The sequence below is a fragment of the Buteo buteo genome, chromosome 4 (genome assembly GCF_964188355.1).
Source record: "Buteo buteo chromosome 4, bButBut1.hap1.1, whole genome shotgun sequence".
Lineage (NCBI taxonomy): Eukaryota > Metazoa > Chordata > Aves > Accipitriformes > Accipitridae > Buteo > Buteo buteo.
This window is the reverse complement of record NC_134174.1, coordinates 56,258,587-56,284,541: the sequence shown is the minus strand read 5'-3', so window position 1 is coordinate 56,284,541 and position 25,955 is coordinate 56,258,587. Positions and strand designations below refer to the sequence as shown.

The 25,955-nt window shown below is 35.5% G+C and overlaps 1 protein-coding gene across 3 annotated transcripts in view; it reads right to left on the bottom strand.

The window, feature by feature from the left end:
* Positions 1–25,955, bottom strand: part of SLK (STE20 like kinase) — a 48,595-nt gene that overhangs the window by 2,437 nt on the left and 20,203 nt on the right. Inside the window, exons 2-18 of one of the 3 annotated variants that reach the window (XM_075026315.1) lie at positions 24,369–24,533; positions 21,978–22,026; positions 21,060–21,209; positions 18,443–18,515; positions 18,035–18,229; positions 17,260–17,341; positions 16,146–16,274; positions 12,745–14,163; positions 11,274–11,404; positions 10,884–11,007; positions 10,429–10,608; positions 8,285–8,377; positions 4,818–4,947; positions 4,457–4,581; positions 3,291–3,479; positions 2,017–2,142; positions 329–442 (exon numbers count right to left, since the gene is read on the bottom strand). In XM_075026315.1, coding sequence (XP_074882416.1) covers positions 329–442; positions 2,017–2,142; positions 3,291–3,479; positions 4,457–4,581; positions 4,818–4,947; positions 8,285–8,377; positions 10,429–10,608; positions 10,884–11,007; positions 11,274–11,404; positions 12,745–14,163; positions 16,146–16,274; positions 17,260–17,341; positions 18,035–18,229; positions 18,443–18,515; positions 21,060–21,209; positions 21,978–22,026; positions 24,369–24,533 — 3,474 coding nt within the window. The remainder of the gene's footprint in view (positions 1–328; positions 443–2,016; positions 2,143–3,290; positions 3,480–4,456; positions 4,582–4,817; positions 4,948–8,284; positions 8,378–10,428; positions 10,609–10,883; positions 11,008–11,273; positions 11,405–12,744; positions 14,164–16,145; positions 16,275–17,259; positions 17,342–18,034; positions 18,230–18,442; positions 18,516–21,059; positions 21,210–21,977; positions 22,027–24,368; positions 24,534–25,955) is intronic. The other 2 variants (XM_075026316.1, XM_075026318.1) reach the window with 2 other exon arrangements.

Genomic DNA, 25,955 nt, shown 5'->3' with positions numbered 1-25,955 from the left:
TTGTAGTAACCTACCAGTTTCTGAAATATATTCCTAAAACCAGATTTACCTCCAGCTAAGAAGTTTTATATGCAAATACGCACTATGCACACATGCACTGCAAGAGAGAACACAGTAAGAGGCTGGTAGGACACAAGCCTTTTTTGTTGCACATGCCCTTTGCTCAGCTTTTGCACTTTTTTTTTTTTAACATCTTTAATTATTCAGTGAACTATAGCAGTTTTGTACAGTAGCTTGATTCTCCTCCTCTGCAATACTTTTTGTACTGTCTGTATTTGATAGATCCAACTCTTGATTATTTTCCAATTCATAAACTGCTTTGATTTACCTTTTTTCTTGGTCTCAATTTCTCTCTCCATTCCTTCAGTTCTTGGCTGTGCTCTTCATCTAGCTCTTTTAGCTTCTGAGTTTCATGCTCAACCAGTAGATGGCATTTTTCATTCTTAAAACAAGATAAAGATAATCCTTATGTAAAACTAATTCAGATTAGGCAACTCAACATTTGTACAGCAACATATGTTGTCCTAATTCTTTTTAATTAGCTTATTCCGTGTAAATAGTGACGTGAATAATTACGAGATAAAAGTATGTTACAAGGCTGCATTATCAAAAGCTGATCCTTCCATCAGAACCAATTGAGATAAGAAATACTCGTAAATCCAAATATACTGTTGAGTATCATTAAGGCAGCAGCTGACGGTGTTACTCAAAACTGTGTTTCACTGCCTAATAATGCTTTTCAAGGTCATACAGCGTTTCTGCTTTGCTTTCTAAAGACAGTTTGTATAATCTATTAAAATCAATTACATTAAAAAGTATGGTTTTGGAAATATTTCAACTCTTGGTGCCAAGGAGCTGAGACTAACAAATAGAGCTTAGAGAGGAGAGAAATGTGCTCGCAGAAGCAGGCTCAGAATTGCCCTATAAAAAGGAAAAGGATAATCAAACCACACATCAGCTTCACATTCCTCTCAGTAAGGTACATATGCATCTGCCTAGCTTTCAGAGGACTTTTGAAGCATGGTAAGGAAAAAAAAAAAAAAAGTATTTGGCTACATCAAATCTTTGATTTTTAAGAGCAGTTGGCAATGGCAATCTCTAAACCCCATGTTCTTGTTTCTAGGGTTCCAGTCCCAGCTGGGTCTGACGCAGAGTACAAAACCACAGGAACAAAAATGACAAGCACTTGGCTAGACCTGAGTGCAGCTAGGGGCCAATTTTTCTCGGTGAAGTTCAGAGTAGCCCTAATCTTCTCAATTTTTTGTGAGCTGAAACTCTCACAAGACTCCCACGGTACTTGGGGATTTACTAGGCGTATTAGTGGAATAGTCAGGGACTATTTCACAGGATATAAGAAAGTGAGCAGAACTAGCTTCATTGGTCATTGGAAGATTTCTCTACACAAAGGTTATCAGCAGGTGATCATTTAATGCTTTAAAACTGCCTTGCATCCCTGAAACACGGAAAAGCCGATTTAACGGAAAAGGAAATCTGGCCTCTGGTATACAGCAACAACTTTTACAAAATGCCTACAAAAAGAGACAAAATAGAGTTCCTTATCACAAGAAGAGAATTCCTTCCAAGTACCTTCCAGAAGCTCAAGTACAAATGGCAGCCTGCACTTTGTAAAAACCACCTTATCCCATGTATTGCTACAAACGTCTTGTGGGTAACGCCTGGTGCTGCTTACCTCTATTCTGATTAAAGACGTTTCAGCAAAATCAGGTTAAAAGGAAATGTTGCCTACAGAAAATAGCACTGGGAACTTGACAGATATTCTAGAAGTGATCATCTGCTTCTGGTTCATGCTCCTCTTGCACTTAAAATGATTTCTCATTAATTGATGTAACTACATGAATCTGGTTAAGCAGTATGCTGCAGGCCCTTGAAAGCCAAGTTGAAAAAAATCCTACACCAATCAGTAAAAATGAAGGAAAAGATGTGTCTGCTTTGCCTGCATCTGTTATTAACCTAAGCTTCCCACTGAATATTCATTTAATATCATCTATTTTTAACCTGTAACTGATGCAGTTCTCTGATGTTTGCTTCACACTGCAACTGAAGGTCTCGCATTTGGTTTTCATGTTTCTGATGCTGAGCCAGTCTCTCATTCTTCTGTCTCTTTTCTTCTTGAATAGCAAACTAAAATTAAAGTTAAAAAGATGGTTTGTATTGTGCCTCTAGATACAACAGTTTATATAAGTCAAAAAAATGGATGTAACAGAATGAATACATACAGCATAACTGAGAAGAATGGTTTAAAAAGATTTAAACGATAACTGTATTTTCTTTATTCTTTCTTTAAAATTCTTACAAAAGGAATGCCCTCACAGTTTTGTCTATCATTCCATTTCTCTGTTTGCACTCTAAGTTTTCCTTAAAAGGCAGCACATTTCATTTCCAGACTCTGAAATTATCTCCCCCTGATAAGTGACACAGCAGTGCTGTTACAAGTGTCAGTTAAGGTTGGTGTTATACAGCTACAGGAAACTGTATTTTCCAGATTTTTCATCCTTCCAGTGCTCACCATATGAAACCATGATTTGGGACTTTTGTGCATCAGTAGAAAGCAAACCTCTAAACCTCTTTACAACATTCCCTTTTAAAGAATGAGTGAATACCTACAGTTTTAGTTCAAAAGCTCACAAAAATCAAGTATTCATTTCACAGAATCACAGAACAGTTGACATTGGAAGGGACCTGTGAAGATCAATCCCCCCTGCTCAAAGCAGGGTCAGTTGGGTTCTGAGTATCTCCAGAACCTCTCTCAGCAACCTGTTCCAGCCTCTGACCATCCTCACACTAAAAAAGTGTTTTCTTATGTTTAAGTTGTATTTTCTCTATTTCAGTTGTGCCCACTGCCTCTCATCCTGTCACTGGGCACCACTGAGAAGACTCTGGCTCCACCTTGTTTACTCCCTCCAGTTGGGTACTTATACACAGGGGTAAGATCCTCCTGAGCCTTCTCTCCTCCAGGCTGAAGCATCCCAGGTATCCGAAGTGTCTCTCCCTATAACAAGACCCACCAGTCCCTCAGTTATCTTCAAGGCCCTTCGCAGGAATCGCTCCATTAAATCCATGTCTGTCTTGTATTTGGAAGCCAAGAGTGGAACCAGTGCTCCAGATGAGTCTCACCAGTGCAGAGGGGAAGGATGACTTCCTCTGACCTCATCCAGTGCATCAACCCAGTTTTGTACCACCTGTGAACTTGCTGAGAGTACACTCTATCCCATCCTCACATTTACATCACATTAAGCATTTACACTATTAAAACTGTTCTTATTAATTACCTGCTTAATTTTTTCACGATCTTGGTCTGGAGAGGCTAATGAATTGATTCTCAAACTTTTCTTAAACATAGCCATTCGAGTCTTGGCCTCACTTCGCTGGATTTTAGGCAGTCTCGCTCTTTCCTGAGTTTGCTTGTTCTTTAACTCCTCGATAAGGCGTTGATTATATCTCTGCATTTGTTCTGTTTCCTAAAATGTTAACCATATGGAAACGTTACACAGTAACTATTACATTAGAATATTTGCATCTCATTTCATCAACAAGCATGCTGTTTGAGTCAGCTTCTTTCAGCAGAAACCAGTCCCTGCCCTAGCAATACCAATGGGAAGGAAGGGGTCTTCCACTTATTCCAGAAAGTTCTGGCTCACGCCCAACCCAGATGAAATTCTCTAACCAATATGAATACAAGTTTTACCAGTTGTTGTTCAACTCCTGAACTGCATTTTTAAAAGTCTATGTTATTCAAAGGGAGAAACATTTGTGGAACTGAACTTCCACTACTGCAGTTGTGAAGGGTCAGTTTGTTGCAAAAGCTGGTGAAAGCAACAGCCATTATGGGGATAAACCAAACGATACAGAAACAAGCCTTCAGTGGAGGCTGCTCATGCTCCAATCACCAAGGAGACCCTATAATATCTCTCTATTGGATTTACATTTCCAAAAATTGAACTATTCTGTTTAGTGTATTCTATAAAAAACAAAATGCCTTGTGGAAAATAAGTGTTGTCTCTGAGCTTTTATAGGATTTAGCTATAAAGAGACAGTTGTCAGCTACTTGCCCAAAAGCTAATCCAGTTCATTCTCCTCATTTAATTCCAGGATGATTTACTAATGAGTAGATTTATTTAAATACAAGCCCAAACTGGTTTTGGTGTATACGCGGAATTTGGTAATTTTAATAGAAAAAGGTTGATGTTGTGGTTGGGTTTTTTGGGTTTTTTTTAGGAATCAAAAGGGAAAAATATGATCACTTATACTTCAACATACTACTAAGTTACTAAATTATTAAGATTTTTTTTATTTCAACATATCATATACAGCTTCAAAATACCTGTGGGGGTCTTGCCTGTGCAAGCAAACAACTACCTGTAGAGATCATAGTACTACTTGATAAAAAACCTGGATATTATAACACACGAAAGAAAGTGTCAAAGTCAATACTAACTTTTTCATGCCTCTTAAGCAGCTGGTGTCTCTGCATGAAGTACTGATCTTTGAGTTGCTGTTTGAGGAGCTGGTGTTTCTCTTGCAGATGTCGCTCTTCTAGCTCCCAGATTGCAGCTTCGCGAGCTGGAAAAAAGAAGGCGGCTGGTTCAGAAAGTACAATACAATACTTTCTAATCTACCTGCTAGTGTATGTTTAGATGTGGCCTACAAGTGCGTTTTAAGAACAATGTTATTCCATAGCAGATGTTTTTATTACAGTTCTAGATTAGGTCTTTGATTTCATAAATTTAAGACAGACTATTGTTTTACTAAAATACAACATAAATGTCTGTTTTTGAAGAGAGTCTGCTGCTGGATACCTCTCATGAGCTGCTGTTTGTTGTTGAGGCAATCTCGTTCAATAGTGGCTAGTTCTGTCTTCTGCTGCTGAATAATTTTCTTCAGAGATGCATCCAGTTCTTGTTGCTGCTTCTGCACAAATTCCTGCTCCTGATAAAAACCCACAGAAGTAAATTAAACTGTGTTCTAGCCATGTTACATTTTAATGAAACTCCCAGTTCTCTCAGCATTAGCTATATAACAAAACAAATATATCTATGAAAATTTGAGCCAACATGCCTCAGCTATAAAATTATGCATCTCTTGTATTTTTTACATAGAAAGTAGGTAAGAGTATATTTAATGTTTAAATAACACCTTCAGAAATAAGACCAAAGGCAACAAACTAGCCAGCAATCTGCAATTTATTGCATGTCTTGTCTCTCCTCAAAACAAGCTGCAGGTTCAAAGCTAGCAAAGACAAGTACTCAATACGAAGTTGATCTCATCATATCAAGGGTTAATTATTCATGGGTGTAAGAAAATAAAAGTATGCATGGTTATTTTGCTCTGGATGATTAGTTGAAGCCTATTTATTTATACAGTTGGATTTCAGATTTGTCTCTCAATCTTGAGTGTTTTATCTTGTCATGATCGCAGATACTGAGTTTGGGAGTTCTGCAAGACTCTGCTATGAAGACACCCAATGGCTTTTACAGGAACTGCATTCTGCAGAACTTAACAAGCTTGTCACCCCAGAGCTGAGCTGACTCCTCGCAAAGCGATTTGCCATCTGCCTGATGCAGTCCCCATATCACCTGCATCTTTCCATTATCCAGGGTGCATCACTCTGTTGCACAACATCATGAAAAGCAGGCAGTAGTAAAATCCCCCTCCCATGCCCCAAGACCATACGGTTGCCTTTCTTCTTTGCAACCATCAAAAAAAAAAAAAAAAAAAAAAAAAAAAAAAGGCATCTACAAGCATGCAAGCATGCACACACACTCTTAAAGAACAAGAAATTAAAGCAGACGTTTCTACCATGATGTAAAGGTCAAAAGAAAGGATGATGGCAGTGTCCTGTCAGGGCCAAGGTGGGCAGCTGAAGCATTTGCTGTTATATATAACAAAGCAACATTAAAGATGGTCTATCGGAAGGGAGATGGGATGATGCAGGAGAACAGTACTGGGCTACAGATGATCAGTGGAAGGGTCTCCTAAGCTATGTATTTTTATTTTTTTACTGAACCTATGCTACTTGCTAAGATATTCATCAGCAACATATGGAATTAAATGTTCATTAAAAGTACTTTTTATTATGACCAGGAGAATCCTGGTTTTCATCTTCACAGAAAGTTATTAATAGATGAGGCTTTCATCTCTCCCAGTGGACAGTAGAGTTACACTTGGACAGGTAACAGAAAACCAGAGGTGGAGTAAGCTGGTGCAAAGTTCCGACAGTGACAGACCTGAGGGTACAAAAAGAACTGGAAGGCCATGTCTGTAAATTAAGTCAGACATACCTAATCAAATATATGGACTGATAAAAAACACCATTCTGTTTCCCTTTCTAGATTTAAATGATAAAAAAACTACAAGTTTATTATTCTGAGGGTGCAGACACATAATTAACATGTTGTTTTATTTGCCAGGAATTTTTTCATATGGAGGGAGTGGGGGGAAAGCTGTGTTCTAGTGTAGTCATGGTCAAAAAGCAATTACGCTTGAGCTTTACCCAATCATTTAAATATTATTGCTGCTCTCTCTACATGGTAAATCTTGAGAAGTTTTATAATTGCTAGCACTATAAGATAAACCAGGGAAACTCAGAAAACACTCTGGCCTTTCCACTTCCCACGTCTACTCAAGTATCACATATAATAAAGGTCACACACTTTACTAAAGAACATATTGGATGGTTAAAAGGCAGACAGTACAAGACAGTCCACCTTTTTTAAAGTTACCACTTGGTTTTGCCGAATAAGTATCTTAAAATAAACTCAGATATCTTTAAAATACATGGTTTCACTGCACACACAGCATAGAAGTCACACATTGTTTCTCACATGTGCTGAACAAATAATAAACACCAGAGAACTGTATTATATTGCATTTGAATGAAACTTCAGTGTCTTGCCCAAAGTTAATAACTACTGTAACTTTGATCTTTTTACTACAAATACTGCATAATTACATACATTTGTGCTAACTAGTTCTGAGACAACAGTGACATTGATCAGCACATATGAGCAGAAGAAGAGAAAACACACATCTGGAAAATTAGGAAAATAAAACTTTTGTTGTTTTACGTTTTAAGACTTACATCCTGCATTTGTGCGTTGAAAAGTGTACATGAAGACAACTGAAAAGACTGAATCATAACCTGAGCAACGCCCTGTGGGACACAATGTACTTCCTATGTCATAATATAATGAAATATATTTCTGTTCTTAAAAAAAAGAAGAAATGAGATCTGCTGTATGTTAGTAATATACATTTAAAATGTCAAGGCTAATCACACAGAAGTCATCACTGACAGAAGTTCTAGATATTCTAAAACTAAACGTCTGCACCTTGTCTAGTATTTATCATTCCAAGGATATTTCACCTTTAAAATTGTCTCTTTCACCCCACTCACTTCAACATATTGAAATCACCAAAAGAAAAAAACCTAACTCATTACAAACACTATGAAAAATTAGGTTTTTAATTGTTTCCTTAAAAAGTTCAGAGACACATATCCTTGGTATGGGGAGAGCGCTGCAACTCAATCACATTCTATCTATCCTGGAAAATCCCCTTTTGAATTAAACACATAACTGAATAAAGTTGCTATTATTTTCTAGGCCACTCACATAAACATTTAATCTTTAGGTTACTCAATCCAAACGTGCTATGTTGTGGTGCAAACTCACTCAGTGCAAGCTGTGGCCATCACAAAGCAAGTATTTTCTAAAATACTAGCCCACTTTCTAGCTGGGTCATATAAAAGCAGCAAGTCTGAAGGCGTGAAATTATAGATGATGTCTTGTAAAGTTTCCATACACCTACACTTTGACATTTAAATAACTTCATTTTACCTATTCTGTTCTGCTTCTATGAACAAGATGCCTCATGCTTACACATCATATACATTTTCCTCCCCTGCGCTTATGTTGCTCAAAACTTACTTCTAACTGTAACCTTTATAATTTGATGGACCTATGGGGTACTTACCACTCATAAAAGCACTGTAAATAAACTTGCTGTAGAAAAATACCATTCTTTTTCAGTACAGCATAGAAAATATTACGCTTAACAGCACGAATCTGGAAATCTGTGCTCCTACGTTTCTACACAGTATACTCTATGGGATGTGATATGGGAGTACTTGAAGAAAGAGAGCAGTATGTAGGGTTAGTTTGAGTTAGGTTCCATATTCACTCAACAACAACAAGAAGTGAAATCATCAAGCTGTGTGAATACTGCCGCCTTTTATATTTTAGTAGCTTGAAGGGGCCATTGTTACCTGAGCATGCTGGCTTTGTGCAAGCTCCTCTTTCTTGCGTTTCATGAGCTCTTTTCTCAGCTCTTTGGGTGCTTTCTCCACTTCACATAAAACCTACAGTGTATATAAGCATGCAGAAGGTGGCGAAAAGAACACTTTTTCTCCACAGCAAGCATTACTGTGAACATAGGACATGCAGGTCAAGCACTAGAAAAGTACTGGGAAGCATGCATTACTTCAGTGGCACGGATGTTAGCTTAGTGAAAAGAGCTTAATGAGAAGAGAAGGAACAATACATGCTTTATGTATGCCAGCGCAGTGCAGAGAGGAGGTATATGCCAGCCTCTTTTTGCATGCAAATGCTGCCCAGTGCTCTCAGAAATGGCAGTTGCTTGCTTGCGTTTTCATGCAGCAGCTAGAATAGTCAATAGTTAAGAAAAGGACCACCTGCAAAAGTGGTATTTTCTTGAAACACTATGGCAAAAGGACTACAGAGTATGTCTACTTCACGGTAAAGCTGTGACAAATGGTTGGAAGTTTAAAATAAATTCCACTGAAAACCAGCTATTTCTGACACTGTCTCAAACATGAATTTGTAAGATGCCATTATTAGTGTCTCCAACCATAAATGACATCTACATAGATTATGTCTTTAAAATAATCATACAAGCAAATAAAATATTAATTGGTTGTGTTTGGTCCTGAAGAATTTAAAAGAAAAACCCACAAATAACTAAGCATGTTTTCAAGAAACTTTTCACGACACATATGCTGGAATGGAACGTGTTTCAGTCCAAGGTGAATTAGCCTAGATTAGTAGAAAGATTCTAAATATAACTTGGCTAAATCAACTGACTATTAATCTGTTAATATGCTGATGCATTTTATTTATTTTTTAAAATTACAACAATGTAACATTGCACACTCCAATATAGCATGGGTAGTTTTAGAGCACTAGCTGCATTTTCCTTCAAACTGTAAATCACCTTCTTAAGCTTTAAATACAAAACTATGCACCCAAAACCAAATGCCTGTTTGTTTAATAGTGGAAGCATCATCAGAAAACAGAGTCCAAATCACCACATGCTATTCCTATTTCCATGAAAGAACTGCTTTTAGCTCAGAGCAATACGTAAAATTCTTCCCGCTTTCCCATGTAGGACCCAATCACCAGTAAACAGAGAGAGACTCAAAAATGCAAGAGGTACCACAAAAGAAGAAAAATTGTTATTTACATATGAGCATATGATTCAAACTGAATACAACCTATATTTTTTAATGCACTTTTGTACTACAGGATCATTCTATGCAAAAGCATGGACAGTACAAATTTCTAAAGGGACGTCTGTGAGTCTAGTAACTATTAGAGCAAACGCTAGAGCCATTTATATACAAACAAGCACTACACAACTGATCTGAAAATGAAATAAAACAGCTTTTAATATGCAAAATCCATAAGGAAACACATCACCTTCTCTTACTCTAATACAAACAAATTAATAGCATAAGGTGTCAAGTGTCAAAAGTCATTCATTTTGCCTTAACTGTATGACATGTATGAAATTAACTGTAAAAGATTTTAGGTTATCCAGACTTTTCTCTCCTGACTTTCTTTTTTGAGTTAAAAACCTAAATCCATATAACTGCTCACTTCATGTGAAGAAATTCTAAACAACAGCAGCACACATTCAATAAAAATCTAACAAATTACGCTTAACAACAATTAAAAAATCTCTGGAATTTAAGTGGTTCTCAGTAGTGATCAAGACCATACTCTTTTCTTCGAAAGTCTAATTTGATAAGTATTTACCACGTAGCTATAGCTGGATTTGTTTAAAGTAGAAAGCTCAAATATTTTTCACAATCATTAAGAAAATACTTATTCTTGATTTAATATTTGAGACAAAGTATTTTATTAAAGATTCTGTGAAACAAAGTCTTCTAACTTGGTGATGTTTTCTAGATTAAGTCAATACCTAAATCTTCCTGTTAGCTGTTTGTATTTCACTTTAGGCAGCAAAACAAAAGAAATAATACTGACTGCTAGTAACCCTTCCACAACTCAATACAGCACATGAGGTTGACAAGGCTTTTGGGAGGCCTAATCTCAACTGTTTGTTATGCCCATACTCCTTATTTCCTATATTATCATCATTGTCTCTTACCTCCTTTTTTTTGTTCTTCAGCATGTTCTGGAATTTGGACAATTCCTTCTCCTGTTCTGCTTTGATCCGTTTTGCTTCATCTCGTAAACGATTTGTGTGTTCCTGTTCCAAGCGCTCTATTGTCTGTTTCTGCTGTTTTTCTAGATTTTCTATTTCTTGATCGTACTGTCGCTTTTTACTCTGTAAAAATAAATTGGCATCTATTTTTTAGAAAACTAAATTATGTTCAGTGAAGTGCTATACCACAGCAGAAGATGGCCGTGATGAACTGTTCTGGCAGGCAAGTTCTAGCATACAAGCTAGGCATCCCACAATGGAAAATATTGCCATTTATTAACAAGAATGAAAACTAAGCTATAGCCATCATAAAAGGAAACACGTGATTGCTGCTAGTAGTATTCTGCCTACTCCATCAAGATGTCATATTTTAAGAGCACCAAAGTCCAGAAACTCACTGTCATTTCCTGTTCAAAACGTCTGTACATCTGTTCTCGCTGTTGCAAAAGCTTATTACTGAGTTGCTGTTGGGCTCTCTGCTCCTCTTTCTGAAGAAGTCTTAGCTCTCTTAGCTCTTGACGCCTAATAATGAAAAAGAACACTTAATATTGATGGGAAAACAAAAGTAGTGGAAAATTACAAAAGATGAAAAAAGCATCTAAAACTTAGGTCCAGTAAAGCTGGTTTTGAATTTATTGTCTTAAACACTTTACATTCCTTTCTACTAACAAAATAATTGAAATTAATACCCAAGTATTACAGAAGAAATCATTAGCCCCCTTCTTTTATTCAGAGAGGAAAAAATTAGCTGCTAACCTTTTGTAAATTTTACTTTTAAAAACACTTACCGTAGAAATCGCATTTCTTCACTCTTCGAGTCATTTTCAGTAACTATTTTTGATGTGGTTACACTCACTTCTACTCCATCAACAACAAACTTCCGAGTTTTCTTTAAAGTTTTCTTCTGTCTTCTAGTTTCCTGAATAAGGCATTGTTAGGTTATTCTGTACTTAAGTTATATCCTTTGTTCCTCTTTTTTCTTAATATTCAATTATTTCAAATATTTCTGTGAAGGCCTACCGTATAGTAAAGAGGAGTTCTTCTCACTTGTCAGGTACCTCACTGATCAATTGAGAACTTGAAAAATTCTAATGTACTGAAACTTTCTCTAGTCAGCAAAGGAACCTATAATTATTGATCATCTAAATTGCCGGGGGGGGGGGGGGGGGGGGGGATCTACGTAAACCCTGAACAGAACTGATACAGTTTTATTTTCAAGAGCTGAAGACAGTTGCAATTACTGTTTGCTTTTGACCATAACTTTCCCAGTCACCAAAAAAGATATTTAATTCTGAAAAATAGTACTGAAACAGAATAGCAATTTACTCACTACTTCTGCTTTTGAAATAAGTTAAACAAGCAAGGGTTATTTTTTTTAATTCATATATATTAGTCAGCAATCATGTGATGATCTTGCCGACAGAACTGGAGAAATCTCACTTCTCAGAGCCGCTATTGTTACATTAAAAGAGAAAAGATACCCCAGCTGAAACTGCGTCTCCATTGTGTTAGGGCTACTGCAAACACCTTGGAGTCATGCTTAGCGCAGCTATGCCAAGGTATCATTTTTGTTTGGGGTTTTTTTTGTTGTTGTTTTTTAGGTTTGTTTTGTTTTCTTCAAACCCATGGTTACACAGTTACTATCCTAGTATGGCTATAATCATATTAGTATAAAGATATAAATAAAGTTCATAATCTGGAATGTGCTTTCTCTGAATAAGCTCATTCATACTGGCATAATTGCATTGATATAGTACAACCATAGGAGTACAGTATTCGAAACAAACAAACCTGAGAGACTATCTGCCTTAGATCTTCTAAATATAAACAGAGACAGAAGATGGAAGTGACAGGAATTCAATAGATCAGATGTTGCAAGAGATTTGTCCTGTGAAAACAGGAATTCTGTGCAGAACTTCCTGAATATCAGCTTTGAACTACAACCATTCACAAATTTTCACCTTTAATATTGTCAGACTTCCTGTTATATGCTAGTCTACATTTTAAAAATACAATTATGCAATAAGAAAATAATTAGCAGCTCCGTAGCTTCTAGCTTTGCTGCATAACTGCACAAAATCCAGATATTGTTAAAGCACGCAATTTAGAATACTTCGGTTTCTACAAAGTTTTATATTCCACACTGTCATACTAGTTTCTCACTCAATTTTCTTTGTTGCAAAGGTCAAACTTGGAGATAATTTAAGGGTCATGCTCACATAGGATTTTATATAAAAATATATGATTGCTTATACTTACCTGTAAAGATATTGATCCTGTCTCTTTGTTTTTACTAAGGAAACTGGAAATTGACAAGTTCAAATCAATGCTGCTGTTATCAGCCGTAGAACCAGTGCCTGAATCTGTATCATTTTCTTTCAAATTCTCCGATTCTAGCTGCTGTAAAGTTTCATTATTGTCTTGATTATCTGTTTTGACTTTCTCCTCATTTTCTTCAGTGCTAATACTAATGCTGGGGACTGGAGTGACTTCAGAGTCGTCAGCTTGTTCATTGACAATATCTTGAAGCTTATTCTTCATTATTTCATCAGAAGTAACGTCTGAATGTTCTTTATCTATCCGAGTACTGTTTTCCTGGATATTCTCAGGTCTGCACTCTTCTGAATTTTGGTCCATATCAGTCAGTTTATCCACTGCTTTATTAGAAATATCCTCAGGCTTGCTCTGTATTGCCTTCTGGTCTATGTCGTCTTTTCCTGAGTCTTTGATCTCTGTTTCCTCCATGCTTCTTATATCACTAATATCCTCATTTTCACTTTCTGCCAGTTTCTTGTCTACTTTGATCGCTTTATCTTGGCTTTCCGATAGAGTTTCTTCAGAGCTGATTATCTCATGGACCTGCTTAGCCTGACTTTCCACTGGCTTATCCTCCGTCTCAGGTATTTTATCCCCATCACTGATCTGTGTTTCAGCAATACCACCTATCTCCTTAATGTTGTCAATTCCATGCTTTATTAGTTCCTTTTCTTCAACAGCCACTTTATCTGCAGCACTAGGTAGAGTTTCTGTAGTAGTGTCTATTATTGCATCTTTCTGAGCGTCATCTTTATCTTCCTTTTGCTCTATAGTATTTTCTGCAGGGACCTTTTCTTCCTTACTTTCTGAGAGATCTGTTCTCTTCTCTTCTTTTTCACCAGTTTCCTTAGAAATGGCTTCTTTGGTTTGTACACTATTTTCAGTTGTAGGTACTATTTTCAGTTTATTATCTTCTGTCTGTTCATTTCCCATGTCATTTTCTTTCTCTGTTTTTAGGTTGGGTTCATCCTTTATTTCTGATTTTGTTACCACATCAAGTTCTTTCCCTCCTTTCTGGGGTTCTGTATCTTCATGTGTTTTTTCCAGGCTTTCTGTATTCTCTTCAGCTGGCGCTATTTTGCTTTGCTCATCTTCACCAGTTGGCACAGAACCATTCTGCACTTTCACATGACCAACAGTAGTATTGCATATGTTATCAGCTGTTTTCCTAAATTTAATGTCCTCAGATTCATCTCCAGTTGTTTTGTCATCTGGAAACATAGTGCTGGCTTTGTCCTCAATTGCATTACTTTCTGTTTTCTCAGAAAGAGATTCCAGAACAGAGGCATTCTGTGAAAGTTTATCCTCTTCAGAGCTGGCAATACTAAGGTCAGAGGATGCACGCTTCTCTGCAGGTAACTGCTAAAAAATTAAAGGAAGAAAAATATTTAATCATTTTCTACTTAATTAAAGCACAGTTCTATTGAAGAATACCTGAACAGAGATTAATATTGTATTTACAGGCAGAGTTACATGAATCTGATAATCTCGGAGTACTTCACTTGGTATTACCACAGAACAAGTGCATGAACTGCAGACAGGCTCTGAACAGAACAGTTTCACAGGAACCCTCTTTCATCTCATAATTTAACAAAATATACTGTGATTGAAGGAAAGGGATCATGGTCAGCCCTCTGCCTCATGCTTAACAGAATCTTCAAGAGTCTTTTTCCAGTAAAGTTGCCTTTTTTTTTTTTCTTTTTTTTTTAATTAGTTCAGTTCCCTGGTTGAAAGACACATGTCTGTGCCAGTTTGGCTAGGAAGAAGCTGTGTAGCTTTAGTTAGCAGCACTGATAAAATGCAATATTAAGACCTCCTTCTGCTTCAACAAAAAAAGTATCTTTCGTTGTGTTCTTTGTTAAAAATGTCTGAAAATTCTTTGGTCTGTTTTTTTAATCACTGTGAAACTCCATTAAAATGGTGAAAACCTCCAGCAGATCTGATTAAGTGGCAATACGAAACTGGAATAGAAACAGTTATGTAACTGTAGAAATTGCTGCTGCTAGAATATGAATGAATGTTATCAGATTACATAAAGCCATACAAAGAAGAATATACTAATAAAGTATCATTTTAACCATAATTGCCCTTTCACTCTTCAAAGTGATTGCAAGATCTCTCTGTCTATATTTACTGTTAGAACCCTGTAATTTGCAGATCAGGCATCTGATTTGCCATTGGGAATATACTAGGTTAGCTATTGTAACAAGCATGGGTTTGATCGCGCATTTCCTACCTTAAGGTTTTCCTAAGCATACCGAAAACAATGCCTTTAAAGTCAAAAGTGGATTTAAAAGATTTCTTCAGGTAGTTGTTGTAGCAGCTTAGCGTTGATCTCCAAGCAGTTCATAAAACTGCCACAAGTAAATAATGTAGATGCATCTACCTCACAGTTTCTTGAACTGCTGCTTGCGTCCAGACTTAAAATTGAGTCACAGTGTGGACTTCACTCCAATCCTCCCAGGGATTGATGGCTTAGTAGCTAATCAGCAGAGGGAGGTGGCAGGTGATGCCTTAGGAGATAGAGAATAAGTCCTGGAGGAAGTCAGTGGGAATGCACACTTGGAGATCTGCTGGGGTGGACAGGGAAAGTGGTATGAAGGTCACGGGACGTGACTAGCGTGGTGAGGGGTGAGGAGGAAATGGAGGAGTGCTTCTTGTGCACATGCATTTGGCTTCTTTACCATTGCTGGTAATGGCAGCGACTGGTGGTACTGGTCACCATGCACGTTTACAGCGCTTGAGCCAGTTAAGTCAGAAAGCACACTACCTGTATACTCTGCAACCTACTACCATATCATTGAACTTCACAGCTTTGCCCTTTGAGGAACTGCATTTGTGTTGTAAGACTCCTAAGCATCTTTAGAAATACACTCATAAATGCAATCCTGTCGTGGTAAAATATGGGGGGTTTGTTTTTTTTTTCTTTGATAGCCACGCTGTAAAATCACAAACTTAGTTTATAGCATAATGGTCACATACCTTCCTTAAAGTTTTAAACATCTTACAGAATACAAATATACATTTACTTGTTCATCTAGTCATTTTGACTTAAAACCACTTATATAAAAATCAGTATCTGGATTTTTAAAATTCTATACTACATAAACATGTAAAAATAAATGAAGATAATATTCTTTACTATTAGTTCTTAAGGAGTTTAAGAACATGCTGATTTTGACAATGCTGACTACTTATTTTGTAATAAGGTTAGAGTATGTTTATGTTGTTACTCTTAGAAGACTTGATGAAAAAGTTGGGTAGTACATCAGAAACTGAGTTCTCCATAGGAAAATAGTGATTGAAACTAGTTGCATATTTTAAAAAGTAAATTTTAAACTGACCAGGGAATTTTCTGTTTCTTCTTCTTCATCCTCATCTTTACCATCTTCAACTTCTTCTGTAACTTCAGCCTTAGCTTCTGCAATCAATTCTCTTATTGGTTTATTGGAAGTAACAGTAACAAATGGATGCTTGTGAAAATAAAATATAAGCACAATATTAAGTGTTGACTTCATTGTACACAATGGGAAAATTGTAACTTGAAGGAAATATAACTTCAGAGAAATGTTACTTTGGTTTTCTCAAACTTGAAGACTTACAGTTAACATTAATCATAACTGTTGTAATGTTTTTATTCTGCAGAAGTTTTAAAATCGAAACATTTGTATTCAAATATACTGTGTAAGTAGTCTAACAAACTTGCTAAAAATACAAATAATTCATCTATACTGACCTGTTTCACAATCCAAAGAATAGAAGTAGAAAGATTTTTTTTAAAGTTATTTTTCCTGGAAACAAGTTTCATTTCTTTTCAGTTCCACAGTTAAATTATTTTCTGATAAGCTTTATGTAGAAATATTCTTTTCAGAAAAAAATCTGCTTTGTCTTTAGAACAATTTTTCCTAACAAGAACATAGAATTCTACATTTTTCTTTAAGAGGAAACAGCTACCTGTTCTTCTACTGTCTCAATCTTCTTTCTCTGCTTGGCCCTGCTGCTTAAATCTATTCAACATATGCCGGATGTATTCTGGATAAAGTAAATGCGTGCTGACGTTAAACAGAATCAAATGTACCTAGTCACATCCAGTCCTGTTTAGCTATTCTGCAGTGACAGCATTACAGAGGAAGGCTGAGCACTAAAGCTTTTAAAACACCTGTCAGCAATTGACTACTTATGTAAATATCTCCTTCATCCATTATAAGTATCAAAGTATAAATACTTATGCAAAGTAATGTTATATTACATCAAAATATGTAAACAAATAATTTGCTCTTGGTTATGATTTAATCCGATTTTACCAAATAAGGATCAATGCAACAATGTTAAAAACAGATTGCGTATGAACACTTAATTTGAAGTTGTTTAAATAGTTACTATAATACTGCTCTGCTTTTAAAAAATAAAAATATGCTTGCCTTTAAACAATAGTTCTGAACAATTAACTCTTCCTACCTGTAGAAGTTGAGTTGCGCTCCACCTTGCATCTACATTCTTTTCCAAACATTTCTTCAGAAAATCTTTAAAATCTGATGACCTACACAAAAAGCAAACAGGTAGTGGTTCTTCTTTTGTCTTGACATCAAACTAGGGTATAGCGAAATATTCTTTTGCTTTCACATGCATCTACACTGCAACTCCAGGTCCTTCTATCGACTTAGGAAAACACAAAGGTAGTACAGGAATGCAAAGACCAATGTGGCACAAATACAATCTTTAAAATGTTTGTCCATTAATAGAAGAGCTTACTTTTGACTCTTGATTTTTAATACACCACATCTGCTGTATCACTAACTGAATCACATAAAGATATTAAAATGACAAAATAGATAATGGCTTTTTAAAATGTTTTCTTAGTATAAAAACACTTAAGTCTCCTTTCACCCGATTTTCAAATGGTCTTCAGATCTTTTAATGCATTTGTAAAAAGCTATTTTGCATACATTTTAATGCAAAATCTGCAAAATATTTCAGTATAAAAGCTTCTATACAGAACTATGACAAAAAGACCATAGTCCCAATTGGATAAGGAGACATATGTATGTATGTATACGTGTATATACAAACAAGCATATATAGAATATGTAACTGACTTTATGCATAAAGCTAGTCCTGTAAAGTTCAACAGGTCTATGCCCATGAACATAAGTTTAGCAAATAATATGAATTGGCATGCCTCATACTCAAAATCTACAATTTGGGGTGGGAAAGTTGTAAACAAAATACTAACCATTTTGAAGGCTGTGCTAATGTAGGCGGATCAGATTTTGCTATTTTCAGAAGCACTCGCATTGGATTTAATTCATGATGAGGTGGCTCTATTTGAGCCATTTCTATTAAAGTAATGCCAAGAGACCAAATATCAGCCTTGTAATCATAAGGCCTGTCTTTAGAGGTCTCGCACATTACTACTTCTGGAGCCATCCTGCAAAGAGAATAATGAAGTACCAGATTAGAAAATGCACTCTTACCTGCTCTGAAAAAGGTTCTAAAACGCTTCAGTGAATTTATTTAAGAAGCACATTCTACTCTCATTTAATATATTTACACGATATTCTATCAAGCTTGTAATATTAACAATAAAAGTAATTTTAAGATTTTAGTTCATACTAAAAAGTCAGCAAAACAGTACACTTACCAATATGGTGTACCAATAAAAGAATCTCTTCTTTGTATTGTTCTTGTGTTTTTAGCTGATACTCCAAAATCCGCTTAAAGCAAACAGTAAAATGCTATTAACTGGGTGGTGGAAAACATATTACATTTTTATATTTTACAACTGTCTTTTAAAATGGTAAATGTTCCAGAGCAAACACTCTGCAGTATTAAAACTTAAAAGTGAGATGAAAATACTTGTGTTTTGGTAACTGAGTGCCAAGGTTCTATAGCATTTCTAATAAAATATATTGAATAAACATTCTCCATTGCTAAAAAAAAAGGTAATGCTACTCTTGAACTGTGTGAGACAAGAGTGATGCATGTATTTACTGTAGGAATAAGTGTGTTAAATTATCTTAATTAGAAAATCATTTCTTTAGCCTATGAAGGCTGTATTCCTCAGACATGGCATTAGCTCTCATTAATTCAACAACTCATTCCATTTTTAATTTCAGGACTCAAATTCTCTTAAAGCTACTTTTTCCCTTTTACTTAAGGGTTTCTTTTCACATGACTTTTCACTTTTTATTACGTATCTGAAAGCTTGCATATGCACCTTTGATGTAACATCCAACCAAAAATCAACTTTATCTTTGCAATTACTATTACTTGTCTATAAAGCATTACATTACCCACTTAGGAAAAAAGACAACATTTAAATATGTGTTATATGCTTATTATAGATGTAACTTTCTTAAGGAAGATCTAGAGATTAGAGCAAAGGGACAAAATAGCCATTATGTTGCCATCTTCAATCCGTACAAAATTACCTGATGGGCTCAACACTTGAGAAGCCTAATTTTGCTCTGGGGGGAAAAAAATAACTAAGAGACCTATTTGTTCAAATGCAAAAACTGAAGTCTTGAGGAGTTACAGAAACTGAAATAATAAAACTCAAATCCTTATACAAATAAAATGCAATGAAGGAAATTTATTTGCCATTCACGTATTTGTAAAACAAGGAATTACCCATTTCTGTGTGTACCAGAATCAAAACACAAATAGTTTAAAAGGAGTAAAATACTCTTCCAAGGGATGCTGTACACTTTTGAATACTAAAGTATATCTTTTTTTGGAAATCTTAATCAGCAAACCTGAATACATCACTAAATGTACATGTGGAAGAAATCTCCCTGTGGTCTGAACTGTAAAGTAGTATCTGAGAGCCTGCACAGTGCTGTATATCAGCTAAGCTTGACAAAATCTTAAAATAGTTCCAGTCTGTATGAGGAGGATCCAGGTCATATGAGGCAAATAACATGAACAGAAACAAATTATCTCTCTCTGACCATGAGACTTTTGCTATGATCTGTGATTTCTTTTACAGTAGTACTAAGAAACTAAGATAGTGAGTCTATTACATTTGTAAATAAGGCCTATGAGACCAAGGCCACCAATAAATCTTCAGGCTTCCAAGAAAAGCCAAAACAGTAAAGTTATCCATACTTTGCAGATGAAGAGAAAGGCACATGCAAGTATTATATGTACAAGTAATAATCTTGTGCAATGGAATCCGTGCAAAAAGCACAGATACACTTAACTAATCAATGTAGCAAAGTAGGTTCTTAAATATTCTCAACTTCTTAACAGAGATGATGCACTATACCTTACAGAGACACTGTGATCAATACGAGTTAGGTAGTAGATATGTTCGTGAATTTGGACACGTCTTGCTTACATTTAAAAGGAACGTCTGTAGCAAGGCTGGGAATTTAGAGCCTCAGTTCACTGTGGTGATCCTCTGATTCTCCTTACCTTTACCTTCTGTGTAACTTGCATCCAAAGAAACACAACTAATCACATACATCATGTAGAGAGAAGCTTTTGAAACCTGAATGCAAGCTGCTATGTCATGGAACTATGACACTGGTAGAGCCACTGTAAAGGCTGACAGCTTATACACATTTGCCCCTGATGAAGGCCTGAACAAAGCGGATCCAGACAATCCCTATCTTTTCCTGGCTGAATTGAAGGGACACTATTCACCACCAGTAGTCCTTTGTCAGTTCTTCATGGAGGAATCCTCATGGATTCCCTACCACATCAGAGGGAAAATGTGGATGACTGCTTAAATTCAGATAAAAAAATAGGAATCAACAATAGTAAGCTTGTATTCATTTTCTTCCAGACTGTTTTATTTTAATTCAGTGCAACAAACAATTAAAAAAGGCATGGAAAAACTAAGTTGAGTAATTACCATTATTACTTCTCCCTCTCTCTTTCAATACTGGAAGAGACAACTGTACCAGGTACTAGTTTTTGGCAATAGTGAAGGATGTTCATTTTCCAATCTAACAACTTCCAAGGGAAGTTCTGATGTTACCATAGTAAAGATAAGTATAATTAAGAACATTATAGTAAGAAACAGTAGGACCTGTGTCTGACTTGAGGCAACTTGGCACTTACCCCTGCTGATTTTGTAGTCTGAAAGATGTGCTAAGTACAGTTAGGACACTTACTCAAGCATCTAAACCCTCACTGTTAGACTGATATTTAAATAGATAAATACTGAACTCTGCCAAACTACAGTCTAAGGAAAATACAATTATAAGACCAGGCAAAGTTCTGGGAAAGACTTTTATATGCAACATGCTTACCTAGTTTAATGTCTCCATCTAATGTGAAAAGAATATTGCCAGCTTTTAGATCTCTGTGGATGATCTTATTTTCATGCAAGTAGTTCAATGCTTCCAGTGTCTGCCTGCACACCACTTTGATCTGTGGCTCTGTTAATGGCCTTTCAAGCTCTACGAGAAAAAGAGACAGAAATAAACACAACATTTTTGCATTTTATGTTACGTGTTCATAGCAATCTGTATAGAAGTGTGTGTGAAAATTAATTAATCTGACAGAGTCTGAACAACATACGTCAAAAAACCTTCTATCTTAAAATATTTGCTCCTTTCAGTAAAAATTTCATTCCTTGTACCCAAAACCCTCCTCATTATGAACTATGAACACGTCCCTATCTGAACTGTGAAAAAGCTATATAGTTTAGAGATTGGTTCTTTTGTGTGGTATACAGAGATGTTAAAGACTAGAACCTTTACTTACTGGTATTAGCATTCACCTAATTTGAGGAATAAGGACAGAAAAATTTAACTTTAAGGTTGATGCAATATAAAAAACTATCACTATGCAATTTGGAAGATGGCAAGGGAAGGGGAAGAATGAGATCCTGAAAAAGGCTCATATAGATTATGTTATAACAACAGAGAGCTCCATAAGCATATGAGAACAACTCATCACATTCACTTAAAGGATCAAGACAAAAATGTGTTTTGAAAAGTAAATAAACACTTTAAAAATGAGAGAAAATTAATCTAACTTAAGAAGTTATAATGTCCATAGATAGAGATGTAAGTGCTAATTTTAAACCCCAGACATTCAACACATATAGCACACCAATTACATAAATATTTGCATTTCAAAACAATACATGTGAAACAAGTCTTACAATATATATTATAATTTTAAGATGTTATTAAGTTTATTATTTGAAACAACTTATTTACCCAACATTACTGCATCTACTGCTCCACCTGCACAAAATTCGATCAGGATCTGTATATAAACAAAAGAATACAGAAATTACAAATTAAATAGTTCTGCTGAACTGAACCATTGATTAAGGGAGCTTTATTGGGAGACCAGAGTTTTGGACTATTTGGCCATGACAAATTATTTCACTAACCTCTGCAAAATATTGATACTGTTACCCAGCTAAAAGTAGGGCTGTGCTGCTCAAGCAAATTATTTGAAAAATGCTTGGAGATCCTCAGACAAAAGTTTTAATCCAAATATAAAATTTCATAATAAAACTTATAAAACATAATAAAACAGTCAGCTTGAATCCGACTTGTAATATTATTTACATAATCCCTGCAAACTCATTTCTCGATTATTAAACTGTACTTCTATACTATAATCTCTCTGACTGAAAAGTCTAAGAGCTACATTATTTTCCCATAGCAGATGTTATCTCCTATATTGTTTCAGATGAGATGAAAATATGGAAAAATACTCTTAAAAGTTACAGAAAATAACTGAATTCAGATGTTTACATAAATTTTCCTCCATTTTCACTGATGCCTTCATCAGGCTTTTATCCCAGAATCTAATACTAGAACAACTCCATCTCCAGTTCCCAGTTTCCATTTGAAACAAAAATAAACTGCAACTATTTGGGGGCACAAACTATGCTGACATGTAGGACAGAAAGAACATACACCAAGGAGAAGGAGGGTAGACAAAGGGAATGAGGAGAGCAAGAGAGAGGAAAGGTCATCCAAGACTGACACCCCACTCTTCCTTATGTGTTTTTTCTTTTTTATTTTCAACTTTAAACATTAAATTATAATTTTCTGTCTGACAGCTAATGCGTATTTCTTGTCAGAATCCTAACAGTCAATATCCTGGGAAATAATATCTTAATTTTTTCCTTTAGAGTACTTTTAAAATCAGAGTATAATTGCCCATAAAAGGAAACCTCAAATTATACCCTATACCGTAACATATATACACCACCTATGTTACATAGTACTTCAAATTACTATTATAATTAATCCTCACAACAATAGTAATAACAAATATATTATATAATGTAACTCTGTAAATCCTTTAAACCATTATTCCATTTGCATGCTTCTATATACCTACTGCCAAGTAAGTTAAGTGTGGGAAATTGTAAATAAAGAATTTCTTTCTCTAAACTTTGCTGTTTGATCTGACAATCTGACAAAGGTCTCTTTGGTAGAGAAATTGTGTTTCTAAACTGGAAAGCAAAAGCATATTTTATGTCCAAATATCATTCTTTTTTTCCTTTCCTCCACTAAATTCTGTATACTTACCACATCATTATAGCTTTCCCTTTGTCGCTTTCATGCCTCTGCACTTCACTGTAACTATGTATCTACAACTTTATTTTCAAACTATTTACTCCTATCTTTATTCTGCCAGTGAAGCTTGTCCGCTCAGTTTCATATTCTGTCTCTACGTGTACTTGCTTTCATGCTGACCTTTATGCATGGAAATTTTTTCACTGTTCCACTGTTTTATACAATATCATTTTACTCTGCATTCAGATCACACAAAGTTTTCACAAAGCTTATCAAAATAAACGTACATCAGGAAACATGGTATTACATTTCCATTGTTTTCATGCTTAAAGGATAAAGCATATTTGTAAGACTCCAAGGAAATTTTCTTTTCCTTGTTTTAGGTATCTTTTTTAATTATAAACTCTTTTAAAAAAAAAGATGTATTCTCTGTACAATTCCAAGAGCACTTACAAATATTGCATTGGATCAGCTCAAAGAAAAAATTGTATATTCATAGCTAAAGCTATTCAGTGCATGGGATACAGTAGAAGAGTGACGTACAGTCATATGTATATCCACTATACTTCTATGTACAAATATCTAGGTTTTAAGTAAATTAATTATGGTTCAAGTCCTGGTAAACTGTCTTTACCAGAAGTACCAATGAATTCACTCGTATCTAAAATACATATTTCACAGGCTGGCCTTTTCAGCGCATTATTGATTTTTCAGCTGTGGATTCTGAATCTCACTCTAAATTATGCTAATGTAATTAAAATCTGAGACCTGCTGTTACAAATAAGCACCGAGAACTCTCTCCATACACCAAAATGAACTGCTAATTTCCAAATTTTAGATTCAAACTCCTGACCAAATGACTCTGTGTAGCTCAATTTTACAGTGACAATTTCCTAAAAGTCATACTCACAATTTACAAATTAGTTTTGAAACTGAAGTTATCCCAACAGCGACAACCCAGAAGAAATGTGATTAACAAATAATCTTTTATTCAAGTCAAGAAAAAAAATGTAATTTCAATAACCTTTTGAAATAAGTAAAAGCATTCAGAGATGAAAAAATACCTACCCACAAATTGTTTTCATAGTAGAAAGCATCTAGGAGCTTAACAATATTAGGATGATCACAGGATGCTAAAATATCAATCTCAACCATGTAATCTTCAAGTTCTTCTTCCGATTTAGTATCAATCACCTTTGCAGCAGCCAGTACTTTTGTTTCTTTGTTTTGAGCCTATAAAAGTCACAGTAAACATATATATGTGAATTTCACCAGACAACTGTCATCAGCAAAAAAAGAAAGACACTAACAAAACCCCTCTCTAGACAGTTCTGTACTATTTTCCTGCCTTTAGGTAGTTTCTCTACAAAAACAGAATACCTGCATATTAAAGACTAGATAAAATCCAGGAGAAAAAGGGTTTAATAACTTTTCTCCAAGTGAAGGAACAATGAAAGAAAGACAGGAATATAAAAATACTTAATTCTCGTCACATTCTTTAAACCATCATGCAGCCAATAGCTTAGGGTCGTTACTATTTAGTACTCCTAAGATGAAGTTTTGTGGTGCTCCTCAAAAAACTACTAACACTTGACAAGCAGTATGAAGTAGCCTCCACCTTCTCATTTCTGACTGCACATTCTTGCCTTTCTGACACTCCCCACATTGTGGCAGCACAGCTGTTCGCAAAGCCACACAGAAAACCAGATCCTCTACCAGTAATCAATAGGTTATGCTCTTCTTCAGCCAGGGGCTTTATTCAAGCTCCCATATTAAAAAGCTGCCAAGCCATCATTAATTCGTCTGGGCATTTTACTTTCTTTGCTTCAGAAGTCTAGGAGGACTTCCACAGATGGCTACTCATTGAAGTCGGCCACGCTGAAAATGCTGTCAGCCTCTACTTTATTACTCCACACCTCAAGACTAGGGAGCTACAACCCCTGTAGTGCTAAGGTTAACCAGAGAACAAGTAAGATTTTGACTTGAAAAGCAGAAGGAAAACAAGACCTTGCATACCCAAGGAGAAAAAAAAAAGCACTTCTGCTATGCATTTAAATATTCTTTGGCTTTTTTAAAAAAGAAGAAATTACAATTAGAGTGACTGTTATTTAAATAGCAAAAAATTTCAGAAACCAGTTGCTGCAAATAACTTATTCACAGGATATTGTTGAGAAACTAATCCAGCAAAACTAGGCAAGGTGAGATTTTTTTATTTTTTTTTAATATGTAGGGGATAAAGCAAATATTAAACACACAGCCTGTATGTGTGCGTACATATAGACATACATAGACAAAATTATTCACACTTTCTAATAATTTTCTTGCAAGTTATGTTTGAAGGAATACTGTAACTTGTTATTTAGCAAACTTTAAATAAGAAGGTGTATTTTCTCAAGCCATCATAAAACCACTAGTTTGTTAAGGCATTTCCAGTGGTTACCTTTTCCCTCTGAATAAATTAAGTTGTAGGACTAAAATCTACTTCACCAATTATATGTAAAGACCATGAAGAAAAGGCCTGGGTTTACTCCACCTAGCTTTTGACATTCAAATGAAATTAAATGAGAAGTAGGGACATAGGTTCTCTCCAAAGCAGCAAAAGACAAGAACTGCCCTGCAGGGGCAATTCTGACTCCTGATGTGAAGCATCACAAG